Below are 15,951 nucleotides of genomic sequence, written 5' to 3' on the forward strand. Positions count from 1 at the left end.
TCTGTTATTTTTTCATCTGAACCACTGATTTGCAGCCACAGCTGAGACTAGGGGATTGTTGCTGGATGGCAAGTCCTTTTGTTTTCCCCTGAGAACTGGCAGCTGTGGAAAAGACGTCATCAGAGGAATAAACCAAAATGGTAAAAACCAGTGGTAAAAGCTCTGTGCACTCAGACCAACCTTGGAGCACAAATGGGCTGGACACTGGTGAAGGCATGTAGGACCTTGTCCTGGCCCTCTGACATTTCTGCCCTTACACCAGGGTAGTGGATAGAGTGGGTGCCGTGCAGAACTGGGACTATCCCTTGGAGGTGTCTGGTGGTGTGGCAAAGCCCAGTCCCTCCACCATGCCAGGCTGAACCCCCTGGCTGTAAACCATGAGCAGGTTTTATGTAGTGCTGCAAACGTTCATGCGCACTGCCAGGCCTGCCCTTGAGCAGGAGGCTGAGGACCTGTGTGACTAGAGTGCTTGTTTCACCGACAGCACCACGCATTTCCTTTGGACTTGGAGTCTTCACTCCTCTTCTACTCTGGGCCTGCTGAGCCCTGATGTGCCTGAAAATTGATCCTTTTCATATCTCATCAGGAAAACGGGGGGGTTCTTCTGTTTTGTTTGTGGCAGTTTAATAGATGCAAGTGTTGGTTGTTGGCATAGAGATTTCACAGACTGCAGAAACACTGTCACCTGTTCCATAAAACAGAAAAAAAAGTGCCAGGCTGCCAAGTGCCTACTAAACACCAGCTGGTAAGTGTCACAACATCAAGCTGTGCAGCTATTGACTGTGATCACAAGTTGAGGCCAACCTGAGGACAATCAGAGAGCCTAATGCTGGCATGCAGCTTAGGAAGGTGGGTTATGAATTCCTCTGTGGCATGAGTGCAAGCCCCTAGCAAGAGGGCTGCTGGTCTTCCCACACTGGGGGACACACAGCCTGGGAAACTGCTCCTGGCTGCTGCAGTGCCTGTCTTGCAGAGACCAATTCTGGGGGATTCTGTGGAGTCAAAACGGACCCGTGAGGCAGCTTGTGCTGAGAAAACTCTCAATCCAGAAGGTTGAAGGCAATATGATGCTGGACTGTACTTTTAGGCCCCATCCTCCCACTCTGCCTACAATAGGAAATTTAAACTATCATGGAATCAAGATATGAAAAACAATCTTGAGGCTTTTTTGTTACAGTAGACTGTGACTACTGGGAGAGACAGTAATGGTCTGAAAATACCAAATCATAGCTCTGTGGAGCATCTATGTGCGTTGCAGGCTTGTATGGCTGCGAGGGGTACATGCCTTATACTTCCCATGGAAGGCTTTCAGCAATGAGTATTCTGATGTCGTGGAAGACTGCCTAGAAAGCTTTAACAGCTGGGGCTTTAAGGAGAAAGAGGCATCTGCTTAAAATATGTAAAACTAATGTTTAGATCAGACAGGGAAGTGGTGGAATAGATGTCCTCCTGCCTGTGTTCTGTGGTATCGCTGTTGAAAGTCTGGAAGCTCTCAGACTTTCAACAGCAGCTTTGTGTCCTTTACACGACTTCCGTGAGCATGATGGTTGCAGTTTTAGTTTAATGTTTTAAAATCAATATGACATGTGAGAGTGAGTGCTATGGTATGAGTAAAAAAATCAAATAGTTGTCAGTGATCTTTTTGCATGGTGTAAAGCATGTTCAGGTGATAAGCAGAACCCTTGGCATATCATGAAGGTCCGGATTTTCATCACATCAGATTAGCAAGCAAGAAGTCACTAAAACCGTTTTTCCTTGGTGGCTGCATGACTTCGTGTGAGTCTGTGGAAACAAGGCTCCTGTCTTAAAATTGGTACGACCTAAGATTAGGCAAAGTAGAGACTGCAACGTTTTGCGCACATTTGCAACAGGAACTGAGTACAGCATGCCCATAGTAAAGTGTGGTAACTGGGTGGTTATGTGTGCATATCTACTTGCTGGGCAATTGGAGATGTGGAGAGTCCATAGCTAGAAACAAACCTGCAAATTCCATTGCAGACTGTTCTGCTTTCAGAAGCCTTTCGTCACTTTCCATGAAACTTGTGTTAGTGTAATTTCCCTAGCTCTTCTCATTTATACATGCGAACGAGAGAGGATCCAGGTGCAAAACTGACTGCAGAGTAAGAATAAATAGATATTTTACCTTAGTCTGTCATGTCTCTGAAGGCATGAGACTCTATCAGGGCTGTGTAACTGGTTTCCAAATGTATCAATGCCCCGGCCTTAGTGTTTCAAAAGTATCAGGCAAGACTGTTTTGACTTCAGCATGATTTGATTGGAAAAGTAGCTAGTCTGGTGGGCTGTACTTGGGCTGATTCACTGCTAGGGGCAATGTCCAAGTGAACAGTGATAAAAGAAGCAGACAATCTGCTCGATTCTGCAAACTGAAGCCTTGTCTCCTTGACATGATGCTGATGAACCATTTTTTCTTGATGCTCAAGGCATGTAAAGCTGCAGATAAGCACTAACTGCTGTGTGCAAAGCAGTCAATAAATTTCCATCAGACTTTCCCTTCTGTTTAACTTTTATTAAAAGAGGTGCTAAGGTATTGTACTGTATGCAGTACATCATATTTATTACCAAAATTAACAAATATACAAAACTTATACATGTAATTTTCTTACATCCATTTATTGGTCTATAATACTGCATTTGTTCAAGTAGGTTATCTACAGTATGTAAACATCCCTTGGATTGACCTCACACAGATTAGGAAAGCCCATCTAACCCATGTAGTTACCAAATATAGCTTTTTCTTATTTTAAAATTTATTTGGCTTTCATTGGTAGAATCTAATCTTCACATTTGGCACATGGAAGAGACATCTACAGTGCAAAAGAGGCAGATTTTCTGGTTTTGTTCTGAGCAGTTTAGCAGAGTCATGGTTTTAAAGAGTCAAGAATAAATTTACACAAACTTGATAGGAGATGGATTAGTGTTAACGCCAATGACTCACAGATCAGCCATTAAACTAGAGCAGAAATTCAAAGCCTCTTCCCCAGCCCTCTCAGTCAAGTGGGAAAAAAACCCCCAACCTCAGCCTTGTTTCTAAAGGATTAAAAAGGAACTCTGTTAGCAACAGAGGGAGGAGTTTAGTTTACAAGGAGCCCTCTGAGATTCCAGTTTCAATTTTCTGCTTTGCAGATTTTTTTCTCTTGTTAGCAAGCAATTCTCTTCTGTTTTAATGGGAAAAAAAATAACTAGTGAGAAGCAACTTGTCTGTGGTGGCAATTTCAGTTGGAGTTTACAGATCTTTGAACCCTGGTGTATAGAGCTCAGTAAGCTGCCGTGTACAAAGGGGAGAGAAAGGAAGAGAGAGAGAGAGAGAGAGAGAGAGAGAGAGAGAGAGCTCAATGCCATATTCCAGGTGTGAAGCTCTCCAATTTTGCTGTAAGAACCAGGAAAAACCTTCCTTCCTTCTGTTTCTCATAGTTTCAAAAATGTGACTTAGTTTAACTGAGTAAAGCTGATCCAGAGAGACCTTCATTCGCACCCTCCTTCCCATTCTCATCCAAGCACTGTATTGCTATTTTTTTATGAGGCCTCACCCATGTCCATGGAAGCATCTGATGAGAATGGACCGAACTGGACACCGTTTCACATGGAAAGCCCTCTGCCATTCCTTGTCTGTTACCACAGAGCCCCGCTGCTGTCTGTGGCCCCGTACATCTCGGCCAGCTTCTTGAAGCGCGGCCCCCAGTCCGTCAGGTAGTCGTAGCTCTGGTCTGAGTCTGTTGTCACGGACTGTAAGGAGCTGAGCGACTCCGCCACCGAACCGTTCCCTTCAAACATGTAGGTCTGCAGGGAGTCGAAGGGAGGCGCCCACAGGTCCATGTCAGCTTCGTACAGCTTGGCAAGCACGTAGTTGTGGACGTTGTTGTCCATGATGCAGGCCTGAGGCACATATCGGGAGAGGCTCTCTATTTCAGGGAGCATGTCCTGCCGGTTCTTCACCACTAGCTGGGCCTCCCGCGGGTTCCACATGGCAGCGATGTCGAAGGCCTCCGTGTCCTCCTCCCCGCCACCCTCATCGTCATACCTGACGATATTTTCGTGGATGTTCTCCTCCTCGTCAATGATGTACGGCTGCTTCCGCTGGCGCCGCATGGAGAGGATGAGGAGCACCAACACTGAGGGAGCCAAACAAGACATGGGGCTGTCAGCAAGGAGGCAGATCTTGCCAGGGCTTCAGACTTTCCTCTGCCCTACTTTCCCCTGGGTGAACCCAACTAGCTCCTTGGATTTAAAGAGCTGAGGTGTTTGCAAGCTGAGAGGTGTAGAAATCTCTCACTACCTAGTCAAAATTGGTAGCTTGAGGTGCTGCTAATCTGTGCCCTTTGTCATCTGAATTCTTAACTCTTGGTGACACTTAGGACATCCAGTGGTGCTTGCCACTTTAAAGCTATTCAGCTCAGAGGTCAGTAGCAGTTTATCTGCAGCACCACAGTGCCACAGAGATATTTTGTTTTCTGCTCTGTGGGTGGGTTTTTCAGCCTGCTTTGGGGATGTCTCTTGGGCTGGTCACTGCATGTGACAGAGATGGATGATCCTAAGGCACCACAGTGATATGTCTGCCTACACAGCAAAATGCAGAGCTTGCCCCTTGGTCTGCTGTAACGAGTTTTTTGTTTATCTGCAAGCCTCCTACAGTGCTGCAATGCTGGTGCTCCTTTCCCTCACTGTGCTTTTTAGCAAGGGGAAAAAGTGGTCATACAGGCACCAGAGCCCTTTGATATTGAAAATGTGTCATCACTTGGTGACTATTTCCAGAGTTAGAACTCAGCAAATATTTTGGATACTGAAATTTTGAACTGAGGTATCTAGGCTCCTTTGAAGAGCCAGAATTGAGGCACTTTTAAAGAATTTTTTCTGTATCTTACTACACTGTTCCTCAAACTGGGTCCCCTGAAATTTCAGGGAATGTGTGTTTTGAACTAGGTATCTCATGATTTGAGAGAGTGAACAAGGGAACTGAAGTTCTTTTGATACCAACAGCTAACAGGGGACATAGGATATCTGGGCAAGGAAAGCATGAAATTTAATTGTGGAGACAGAACTCATGCAAGACGCTCAGCCCCTTTACTGCAGCACAGGCACCATTTAAATGTAGAGTCTCAAGGTAAAAGGATGGGGGTGGGGACATCTCTCTCCAAAAGACAAGAAAAGGAACTGGGCTTACCACTACTGCTTCCTGTGGAGCAGGATGAGAAACTAACCTGCCCCAATCCACAGCTCTCAATACTTCCCACTGCCATATCTTTGCAGAAAAGCATGGCCATATCAGACACCCTAGCACTTTAGGCATCTGGCAGAAATTGTTGCAGGCTATAGTTTTCCCCCATTCCTACAGTCCAGAGCCTGAAGCCATAGGCAGCTGACTATACCATCGGGTCCTCAATTTGGCCCTTTAGGTATGCATGCACCTACATATACACATATACATAGATGTGTGTGTTTGGGTCCTACACCTTTGGTGGATCAGAACAGAAAAGTCCGTCCCTCCCAAGAAGAACTGAAGTCTTTACCTAGCAGGACAAAGATGCAGGCGAGGATGGCAATGAGTGCCCCTCGGCTCAGGCTGACAGGGAGGACGTAGGCCTCGGCATTGCAGGACATCACCATGCCCTCCTCATCGCAGCTGCACACGTGCACGGTCAGCGTGCCCGTGCTGCTCAGCACCGGGCGCCCGTTGTCGCTGATCAGGATGGGCAGGTAAAAGGTGTTCTGCTCGTGTTGTCTGAAGCCAGAGCGCCTTGTCAAAATCCATGCTGTATTGTCTACGGGCAGGAAATAAACAGAGAGAACAGCTTATGTGCAGAGCAAATACATTCAGCAGAGAAAAAATGTTAAAAAAAATCAGCCCTAGACCCACATCCATTTTTTCTTCTCTTCTTTTTTTTTTAATCAGTTCATCACTAATCATTTTGCCTCAGCTTCCCCTGTTCCAGTATCTTCTCAGGCCATAGATTCAAACCTGAGAGGCATATACACCTTAGGAGCTGCCTTTACCCCTTCTGATATAAGATGCCCAGGGCAAACTCACAGTGTTCAGATTTAGTGAAGAGTGCTTTCAGAGGGCAAGACAGAAATGAACAGTTGAAGGCAACTTGTTGTCCCTGTTTGCTTATGCTCAGCAGCTTTTCTAGATCTCAGACGCTGCCACCATGTTGGAGATGCTGGCATGTAACCTTTGTGGATATGCTATGGCACTCTGTGGTTTTTGATACATGGCAGGGTCATCTGCTTGAGGCAACAAGGAGACAAAGGAAAAAGCCCAGCTTGCTATCCTAAAGCAGCAGCGAGTTGAAAATTCATAACTAAACATTTTTTCTGTGAAATACATGCAATTTCAGTAGTAATTCTGTCATAGAAAAAAGTCAGAATGCTTCATGTCATTATTGTCAGAATTATTCTGCTTTCATTTGACCATTCTGGTTCATTTAGTGTGAGTGCCTGTTTTTTAATAAAAACTTAAATCAAAAGGAATCAAAATGATGCTGCTGACAAAAATAGTAAAAGAGTGACCTAACAGCCAGTTGCTGTTGGCCACTTCAAGGGAAATTCCTACCTTTGGGGCTTTTTCCTTCATATTCAACATGTTTTTTTTAATGTCAAAATTTACCAGTGGCATTTGAATTCCTGTCTATCTTCTCCCTCAAAGTCCTCAGATTGTGCATAAATTTTCTTAATAAAAAAAAGGTGAAAAAAAAGGTGAAAAAGAAATGGAAAGTGGATTCAGGAAGCTGTTCTCAATTCCCATCTCAGGATGCCAAAGCAAAACTTTGGAGATGAGTGTTGATTTTGTCAGTGATGACTTTGAGCCTTTTGGAAAGTGCAAGATTGAATGTCTCCAATTAGATCTGGGTCTCCAAGGAGTCTAAAGGAGCTTGCATGAAAATTGTCCTTTCTTACAAACATGTCTGCAAGGCTTGGGCCGGGAAAGATAAATGGGGAACACAGGTACTTCTGTTCTGGCAGACCTACAAGCTCTGATTCTGTGCACTCATGCTGTGGCATTTTTTGGGAGATATCTTCATGCAGTTTCTTTTACTACTTAGTTTTGTTTCCCATTCCCTTGGTTCAGAACAGGTCAAACAGTCTGGCCATCTGCATCTCCAAGTTGTTACCAAAGAACATTTGCTATGTTTGAAAATGCAGGATGCTAATCAGCTGTTCTCAGGTGGATTGACACAATGGGACTGCTACCTGGAAATGGCAAGAAACCTTCTGATCACAAGTAGACTGTGAAAAAACCTAAAATATTAACATAGAAGTGTTAAATGTCCTTATTATTTCTCTGTCCATTCACTGCTAAGATTTAAATATTAGGTGATTTTTTTTCAGTGTAGAGACTCAGGTTACATGCAGATAAATTCAGCTATATTACCTACTGTAGTCTGGACACCAAAAATTATTTGATGGCTTTTTGAAGGGAAATCAGGATCGTCATATACAACCAACTATGTAATATAGGCAAGCTCAAGCTAGACTAGCCAGATTTGTCTCCTAGACTTAAACTAATCCAAATTACAAACTCTGTGCTGCAAATCTCATGGCACCAGAGAGTACAGGCACACCTAAGTATTGAGATGTCATGTTCCACAGTTTGTGAGGTTAATTTAAATTTGTGACATGTTTATAAAAAGAATCTCAGGGTCTTTTTTCTTGCACATCAATAACATTTCAAGCTTTTACTCTGAAAACATAAAATTCTGAAGTGTGCTGCATGTCTGCATGCAAATATATAGTGAAATTGTAGCGTCTTGTTAAATCATGTGATCCCAAGAGCTGGACCTTTAAGAAAAAACCACCATGTGCCAGATGAAATCCAAAAGTTGCTTAAAACTAATTATGTGTCAGTGTTTATTGATTTCACCTTTGATATGCAATGCAGCTCTGCTCTGCGTATGTGCAGTGGGTATGGACAGACATAGGTAGGTCTCTTCCTAGGAACAAGCAATAGGACAAGAGGAAACAGCTTCAAGTTGTGTCAGGGGAGGCTTGGATATTAGGAAAAATTTCTTCACCAAATGGATGATCAGGCACTGGAAAAGGCTGTCCAGAGAAGTGTTTGAGTCACCATCCCTGGAGACAATCAAAAGATGTGTAGATGGGGCACTTAAGACCATGGTTAATGGTGGACTTGGCAGCATTAGATTAACAGTTGGACTCAATGACTTTGGAGGCCTTTTCTGATCTAAATAACTCTGTGATTCAGGAACGTGTCCCGAAACTCATCAGAGAGCAGTACCCTGTGCCTCCCACAGCTCCTGGGCAAAGGGAGTGCCGTGGACAGGAGCCCTTGCTTGCTCAAACCTTTCTCTTCTCTCTCCTGGGGCACATACAAGTGCTTTCTCTCCCTTGGGCTGTTTATGTGCCCTCTATATGTGCTCCACACCTATTAATATCACACTGTTTCAGCCCAAAGGCAGAAAGTGGCAAAGTGCCTGCATTTATGCTATTTCAATGAAAATACTTGGGTCACCCTAACTGTAGTAATTTGATTGTTTTTCTCTTTCCTGGGTGAAAGATTCACTTTCTTTAAACTGACTTACAATAGAAGTCACAACTTCTATTCAGGTGACAGCAAACCTTCATTTCATGTAAAATTTCTCTTTGTGAGGGGAAAAAAATTAGTTATTCTGAGCTGGTCAAACTTTGCCCGTAGAAGTCACAGGCAGTGAACCTGACAGAAGCTGTGCAAGCTCAGCTAGTGAGAGATCTCAAGGGGTTTTAATAATTCATTTTTCAGGCAAAAACCACGTTTCTATAATCTAATATTGAAAGATATATATGTATATATACCTTCTGCTGTGATGGGCTGACCGTATCATCCAGGTCTTAAATGTTCTTGGTGATTAAATTCTCTTTGTAACTTCCAGCATTACATTTCAGGCCTTTTGTTTCATTTTGCTTTGTACTAGGCAGGCATCCAAATCATCCCTAAAGAATTGTTCTACCTGTTACTCTGCAACTGAAATACATTGGTGCCAAAGCTTGTTGTGTGACTCATCAAAAGCCAATGTGATTTGACGTGCAAAGGACATGCTGGAATGTGATGCAGCATGGCAGAAACTTGAATACACAATTTTATTCTAAATTGGTATCTGCTAAGTCCCAGCCATCAAGAGAAGAGGGCTTGTGAGGACATGAAAGCCCTATTATATTAAAAAAAAGTAAAAGTAGGCACAATAAGAATGCCTAATATTTTTCCTCCCAGCTTCCAACACAGCACCTTTGGCTTGTAGAGGGCTGGATGGCAGCACTTAGCTCCAACACTGAGCAGAGATGCTGAAGATTGCAGCATGGCTGGTTCCACATTTGTGTGAAAACTGAACTTCCCACAGGTGTGCAGGCTGGTGTCTTCGTGTGGTTGTGAGAACAAGCCATGGAGCACCATCTTCCTGCAGTTTTCCATCTCACTGGAGAGGTCAAGGGAATTAACCACTGTGTAGGTCCCAACCTTGCGATCAGAGCTAACCACTGCTCTTCTCACAAGAAAGGCTTGGTTTCTTTCTGCATGCACCTGCAGAAGAACTGGGGATAATTAACCTGACAATTCTTTTAGACTTTAAAAACTGATTGTTTTTATGTAATTATGAAGAGTTAGGAATAATATAAAGAAAGATTACGCCAGGAGTGGGAGAAAGAACACAAGGAAGCAGTCAATCTAGACACAACTGGGTTGGGGAAAGAGTCACACCTTTCCTTGAGGATTTTCAGCTCACTGCTTACATGCGTGAAGTAGACCACAGTTTTAAGGAAGGCAGAAGTAGCTAAAAATTTTCCTAGAACAAATTTAATTGTGTTGTGAAGGACTGCCAGAGGCTTCCAGTGACAGGCCTGGTCAGGGTATGACCAATCTGATCCTGCACCCATTAAAAAAGGCTTCTCTCTTCAACAGTTCCTGGTTCCCAAAGGTGGAAGGCAGTGATTAAGGTTCAACAGAAGATCAGCTCGGAGTTTAATCTGGAAATGCAGTTAGCTTATTTTGTTGTTCATTCTTACAGCAAGCTTCTCTAACTTTTTCCCAGAATAGTCTCACTTGGAAGAAGGTGGAAGGAGGATGGCTTGACAATGCCCTACAGACGACACTAAAGAGATGGGAGACTCCAGTTCAATTCCCTGCTTCATCACATTTATCCTATAAGGCCTTGAGAAACCATTTGTGCTCAGGTCATTGCAGCTACTTAACGTGTCTATTTCTCACTGATTTTACTGAACTCAAAGAGAACCCAGCGTGTAAGTAGCTTAATTTCTCCTTGCCCCAGATCCCCATCTATAAAGCAGAACAATAGCATTTCTCTGTCTGCTGAAGAAGATATGCAAAGAATGAATAGACTGAAGAAGTTCTCAGAGACTAAAATTACAAGGGCCAAAAAAAAATGTAAAACAGCTCATCAGAATGCAAACTGTGATCTATCTGTTGCTCAGTATAAATCAAGGTTTTAATTGTTGCCAAGAAGGCTACATGTCTTGCAGTTTCTCTTACTGCTATATTGGACAACCAAGTAATCAGCACAATTGCTAATCTTAACAGTGCCTTCCCACAGCCTGGGAAGCATTCCTGTCTCGTGTTTATGGGCACAGGCTGTGACTAGCAAAGTGCATTCTGTTTTTTGGCTAGCCACCCTGTGACAAACAGCATAGCTACCCCCTCTGTGCCCAAGTTACATGATTTATTTAGTTCTTAGTGGCCCCTAGATGAAAATATAAGCATAAATTACTTTTACTGAAATGACTACTGCACTCCAAATTGCTGAGGCAGTAAATAAACCCTTAATCATAGAATCATAAAATATGCTGAGTTGTAAGGGACCCATCAGGATAATTGAGTCCAACTCCTGGCCCTGCACAGGATACCTCAAGAGTCACACTGTGCTGAGAGCTTTTCCCAAATGCTTCTTGAACAGAGACAGGTTTGGTGCTGTGTTCACTTCCCTGGGGAGCCTTTCCAGTGCTCATACAGCCTCTGGGTGAAAAATCTCTACCTCATATCCAACTTAAACCTCCCCTGACTCAGTTTCATGCTGTCTTGTCGAGTCCTGTCACTGGTCACCACAGAGAAGAGATCAGTACCTGACCCCCTGCTTCCCCTCACAAGGAAATTATAGACTCAGTCTCCTCCAGGCTGAACAGACCAAGTGACCGCAGCTGCACCCATACAGCTTCCCCTCAAACCCTTCACCATCCTCACAGCCCTCCTTTGGATGCTCTCTAATAGCTTAACATTCTTCTTATACTAGCTGGATCATTCAAATAGTCAGTGGTTTGATACTTGCCATTTTTATTTCAAATTAGTAACTAATAGTACCCTAAACTTCTTCTGATATATATATACACACATATGTAAAACTGGTATTTTATACAGAGTGGGAGGCATAGCCATTCAGTCACTGCTGTCACTATAAATTATTGCAAGTATGGCCTTAGACAGAAAAAGTGCATCTGATGCTGGGAGTTTTGCAAGTTTCTTTTTTTAGAACAATGCCTTGAGGATGAAATGAGCTTGCTTTGCCAAATGCTTTAGCAATAGTTGTGTTATATTTTTTCATTTGTTTTGGCAATATATACTCACAAATGAAAAAGACAGGGAGAGAAAAAGGGGATAAAAATGCAAGAAATTGTGTGGGGAGGCTTCAGGGACACTATACAAAAAAATTCTTTGAGATGCTTTGGGATTAAAGAGCATTAGCATGCTGTGGAGGAGGGCTCCAACTGCAAGTGGCATGTTCTAAGACATGTTTGGTTAGTGAAGGCATGGGATTCTTTATAAGCCTTTCTGTTGCTTTTCCATATGCCTGGAGAGGCCCAGATAGGAGCTTATAGAAGTAAATATGACAAGTAGGCATGTGTGGGGTCAAGGCTAGGCTTGGAGGCTGGCCATAGATGCTGCAGGTGGCCAGTCTTTCTCCCCATTTATTCTGGAATTGCTTGCTGCTTTGTGGTACTTAACACACTAAATTCGTACTGAAACCCAGCCCCTCAATACTGACTTTCAAAACTCTGCACCAGGTCACTCAAGGTCATCCCTCTTTCCTAATGAAGGCTGGTGTGGACCTGATTTTAGACCTTGTCTGCCCATGGAGATCAGCGATCAACAGCAGACACACAAAGGCCTGCTATGGCAGGACTTTCCTGCAGGCTCCAAATCCACCAAAGCTTTCCCAAAAGAATCAAATTCCACTAGTTAGAAACACCAGTGGGAGGACTCCTGGCAAATCACTGGCATTTGAACATTCTAAGTTTCTACTTAGGTCATCTTACACAGACCTTTAGCTGTACACCAAGTTACCTCCCTAAGGCTTTGCGAGTCCTCCCTACTTCCCTCGTTCTCTAGGGAAATGAGGATGTGCAAGGAGAAAGAAGAAAAATGCCTGGGGGAAAAGACTGGAACAGTACAAAAACCTTCCCTTTTTCTGTGCCTGGGAGAAAATATGAAGAGTACAAAAAAGAGCAATGTAATTCCCTTCAGAATTTTCTTCTAGTTCCAGTTACTATCCTACCTTTAAGCATCTCCTTTTGAGCAAATGCAGTTTCCACTCCGATAATCTGAGATGCCTGCAGCCTGACCAAAAGACCTGAATTTGCACAAAACACTGGCACATTTCCTCGAAAAAGAAAAGGGGGACTATTGCTAGAGAATATTTATAGGGAAGAAAATATCATATAACCTTCAAGTGTATTAAGTAATATGTCATTTTATTATTGCCTTTAAGGAGCAGGTGTCACTTGGTATTATTTGAAATGGCTGTCTTATCACCCACTGTAAGTCACAGCTTCTCAAGTCCAACTCAGGCATTAGAAATTAGAGTAGCTAACTGTCTGTGTCCACTCTGATTACCTTGATTATCCCTTAGAGTAAAGTTGGGGTTGTTTGCTGCCTCTGGAGCCAGGCTGTAGTAGAAGTGCTGACCCTCCTGCGGGTCATCCCTGTCGATGGCACTCACTGTCTGAATCAGCTAGAGAACACAAGAAAAAAAAGTAGAAACAGGTGAGAGCAAAATATTTATAATATAAACAAACAATCAAACAGATAATATGTATTTTATATCTTCAAATATATGCAACTGGAGCATTTGAATAAAATTGCCTTCCAGAGGTACAGTCTTCTCTCAAGAACAGAAAAGATTTTGCTATGGTCATACAGATCACTTTTAAACAAAGGAGGAGATATTCGGTTTAACTCAAATAACAGATACTTTCCTCTCATGCATCCCAATCTTCTGTTGCATGATTTTTTTGTCTTTTGAGGGCCCAGGTTTTTCAGAAGATTCATTGTGCATTATAGACCTTGTAAGAAAGCTCATATGTTCAGCTTCATTTTGCAGGTAGAAAATGACTTCAGGTTGATTATTTTGCTACCCTTTTAGTTTTTAATCAATAAAATTCTTCCCAAGATGTCAGTGGAAATCAGAGAAAAGCCAACCATGCAGAAACTCTGCATATGCAATAAATAATACCAAACTAAAAAATTAAGACAATGCTAAATCCAGAAAGAGATTTGTTACTTCACTTATAGAGGCTTTGTAAAGTAGGTCTAGCAGCTTGAAGCACAATGATCACTGAATAAACATTCTGGCATATTTTCAGACAAGGAATAAATCTTCACCAGCATTTTTTTAACTTTAAAGTTATTTTGGGATTCAAAGGCAAATATTGCCACCTTAAAACTGATTTCAGAATGTTTTAAAGTGTGGCAATAGAATTTAGTGTTCTCTGCTGAAGGGAGTAGTCCAGATTAGCATGCATAAGAATATTGAACTTAGCTTATTACTTAGGACACTTACCCTTCAAAACCAGGAATAAAGGTCTAGGCAATGATTTCTATTACCTATTTTATTAAGAATCTCTGCAAACTGGTGAGATGAAAATATCCTATATATGATAGTTGTAAGGACAGTTGCCCCAGCAGTGAGCAGCTGTTTTATTCTGCTTCACAGCTGGGAGAAGCTTCAGCAAACACACAGTGATACTACTTGCATAATTTTTCCTTCACAGATCATGAGAGGTGTGTCTATGTGTTTAAATGCTATTTAAACTAGACAGCTTTGCATTAGGAGGCTCCAGACCCCATCATAGACCCTGGCGGTGGAGAAGAAGTCGCTCCCTAAAAATGATCAGTGGCAGAGCTTGCAGCAGGCCCAGCAAGGGAGAGGTCATGTCTGTCTCTGGCACTGGTGACCTTGTTCAAGGGCTTTGATGGGGTTTTGGAAGGGAGAGGAGCAGAATGTTTGCTGCTTGCTTGAAGGTGCTGGTTTAGAGTGTGTGCAACGGGAAGTCTCGTGTTGCTTTTGACATCTCCAGTTCACAGCAGAACATATTCTGCTTGGCACCCCCTTGAACCTGATGCAGTAAGTTATGTCCAGCTCCTGTAAGTCCGGGTGTGCTTAAGGCTCTTAAAACATTTAGTAGTAAGCCTTGTCTGTCACATGTAGCCTGGGATGATTCTGTGGCACTTCTCATAACACTTCTCCTCTCTTTGATGCTGCTACAGGACACACTGGCTGTTTGCCTGCTGGCACATATCTAAGGAAAGGCTTTATTTTAGCTAGGAAATATATTGCACAGTGAGCCTAAAATTTACTTTGGGAAAATAAAAGAAATGTGGGAGAAACAAAAGAGCCGCTATATGTGATGCTCCTTCCAGTACGATATGCTTGCCTTTGGAATGAAGCACAGACGGCTTCTGAAAAGAGCTCAGATGAAACGTGTGAGTAGCTGAGCCCTCTTTGCAACACTCACCCTTCCTGGCATGCTGCCTCCATGTAGGACACCATGACCTTCCCAACCCCTGGTGTTACGAGCATTTCTTACCTGTCCTGCTTTGGCATTTTCACAAACAAAAGCTTCATAAAATCTTGCAAACTCTGGTGCGTTATCGTTCACATCCAGGACTTTCACCGTCACGGAGACGCTGCCCACCTGTGAGGGGTTATCTGGAAGAAGAAGGTTTAATGTAAAGAAAGGCAATATATGGGGAGGGAGTGAGCCTGCTCCTCACTCTGCTCAAGAGGTAAAGCAGGTTTTCCACTACTAGCTTGTGTTAAATCACATTTTTACATCGGGAACTGTGACTTGGTGACTTGGGTATTGTGTGTCTCAGAGTGAAGCTGCAAATGCTGCTCTCTCTCTAGCCTGGCTTCCCATGTAATCACATATTTTACAAAAAAAACAACTCTGTAAAAGACTTCAACCTAGTTCAGTCCAATGAACTATTTCTACAACAAACATTTTAGACAATGTCCCCTTTTATTTTTTCTATTGTTCTTCAACAGGGCAATACTGTTTGTTGAGCCTCCCTACTGGTGGCATGAATTAGGAAGATACTGTTTTAAGGATAGACTTGTTATTTAGAACTTGTCAAAAATGGCAGATTCTATCTCCAGTTCAGATATGCTTTTGCTCAGAATTTATGTTCCTTGAACTCAAAAATAGTGTCAAGTCTTTGATACTTTGTACAGAGGGGTTTAAAATGTAATAACACATGAAATTGTACAGAAAAGCTTTCAGTGAAGCTTAAAATTGCAATGAAAATTTTACATTCTGCATGATATCATTTGTGATATTTCTGTCCCACTGGTGCATTAGCTTTCTTTGACAGTAAATCCTTACATCTTTTCACATATCTTCACAAATTCCAGACTAAGTGGCTGCAAAATAATTTGTTTTTCTTACTGTGCTTGTCTGCCTCAAATCATAATTTTCCCCCCTTGTTTAATGATAAAGTGAAACTGTAATCAGAAAGAAAAGAAATATTAAGGGACCACTAGTAGTGCAAAAATAAATAAAATTCTTTAATATTAATATTCTCATCTTCTTTCTAGATGTAAAGCTTTGTACATTTATCTCCAAATATATCTCCCTTTATAGCAAGAAATGATATATTCATATAAAAAATAGAGTTTACATGCACTCTGGAATTTTCTTAAATGTTCAGTGTACTGTATT

The 15,951-nt window shown here is 42.4% G+C and overlaps 1 protein-coding gene across 1 annotated transcript in view; it reads right to left on the reverse strand.

Moving 5' to 3' along the window:
* Nucleotides 1-2,556: 2,556 nt before the first annotated feature.
* Nucleotides 2,557-15,951, reverse strand: part of CDH20 (cadherin 20) — a 37,355-nt gene continuing 23,960 nt past the window's right edge. The window contains exons 8-11 of the mRNA XM_058831727.1: nucleotides 14,818-14,939; nucleotides 12,845-12,962; nucleotides 5,526-5,777; nucleotides 2,557-4,130 (exon numbers count right to left, since the gene is read on the reverse strand). Of these exons, the coding sequence (XP_058687710.1) occupies nucleotides 3,631-4,130; nucleotides 5,526-5,777; nucleotides 12,845-12,962; nucleotides 14,818-14,939 (992 nt within the window). The 3' untranslated portion in view covers nucleotides 2,557-3,630. The remainder of the gene's footprint in view (nucleotides 4,131-5,525; nucleotides 5,778-12,844; nucleotides 12,963-14,817; nucleotides 14,940-15,951) is intronic.

This window comes from Poecile atricapillus, chromosome 2, assembly GCF_030490865.1.
Source record: "Poecile atricapillus isolate bPoeAtr1 chromosome 2, bPoeAtr1.hap1, whole genome shotgun sequence".
Classification (NCBI taxonomy): Eukaryota; Metazoa; Chordata; class Aves; order Passeriformes; family Paridae; genus Poecile; species Poecile atricapillus.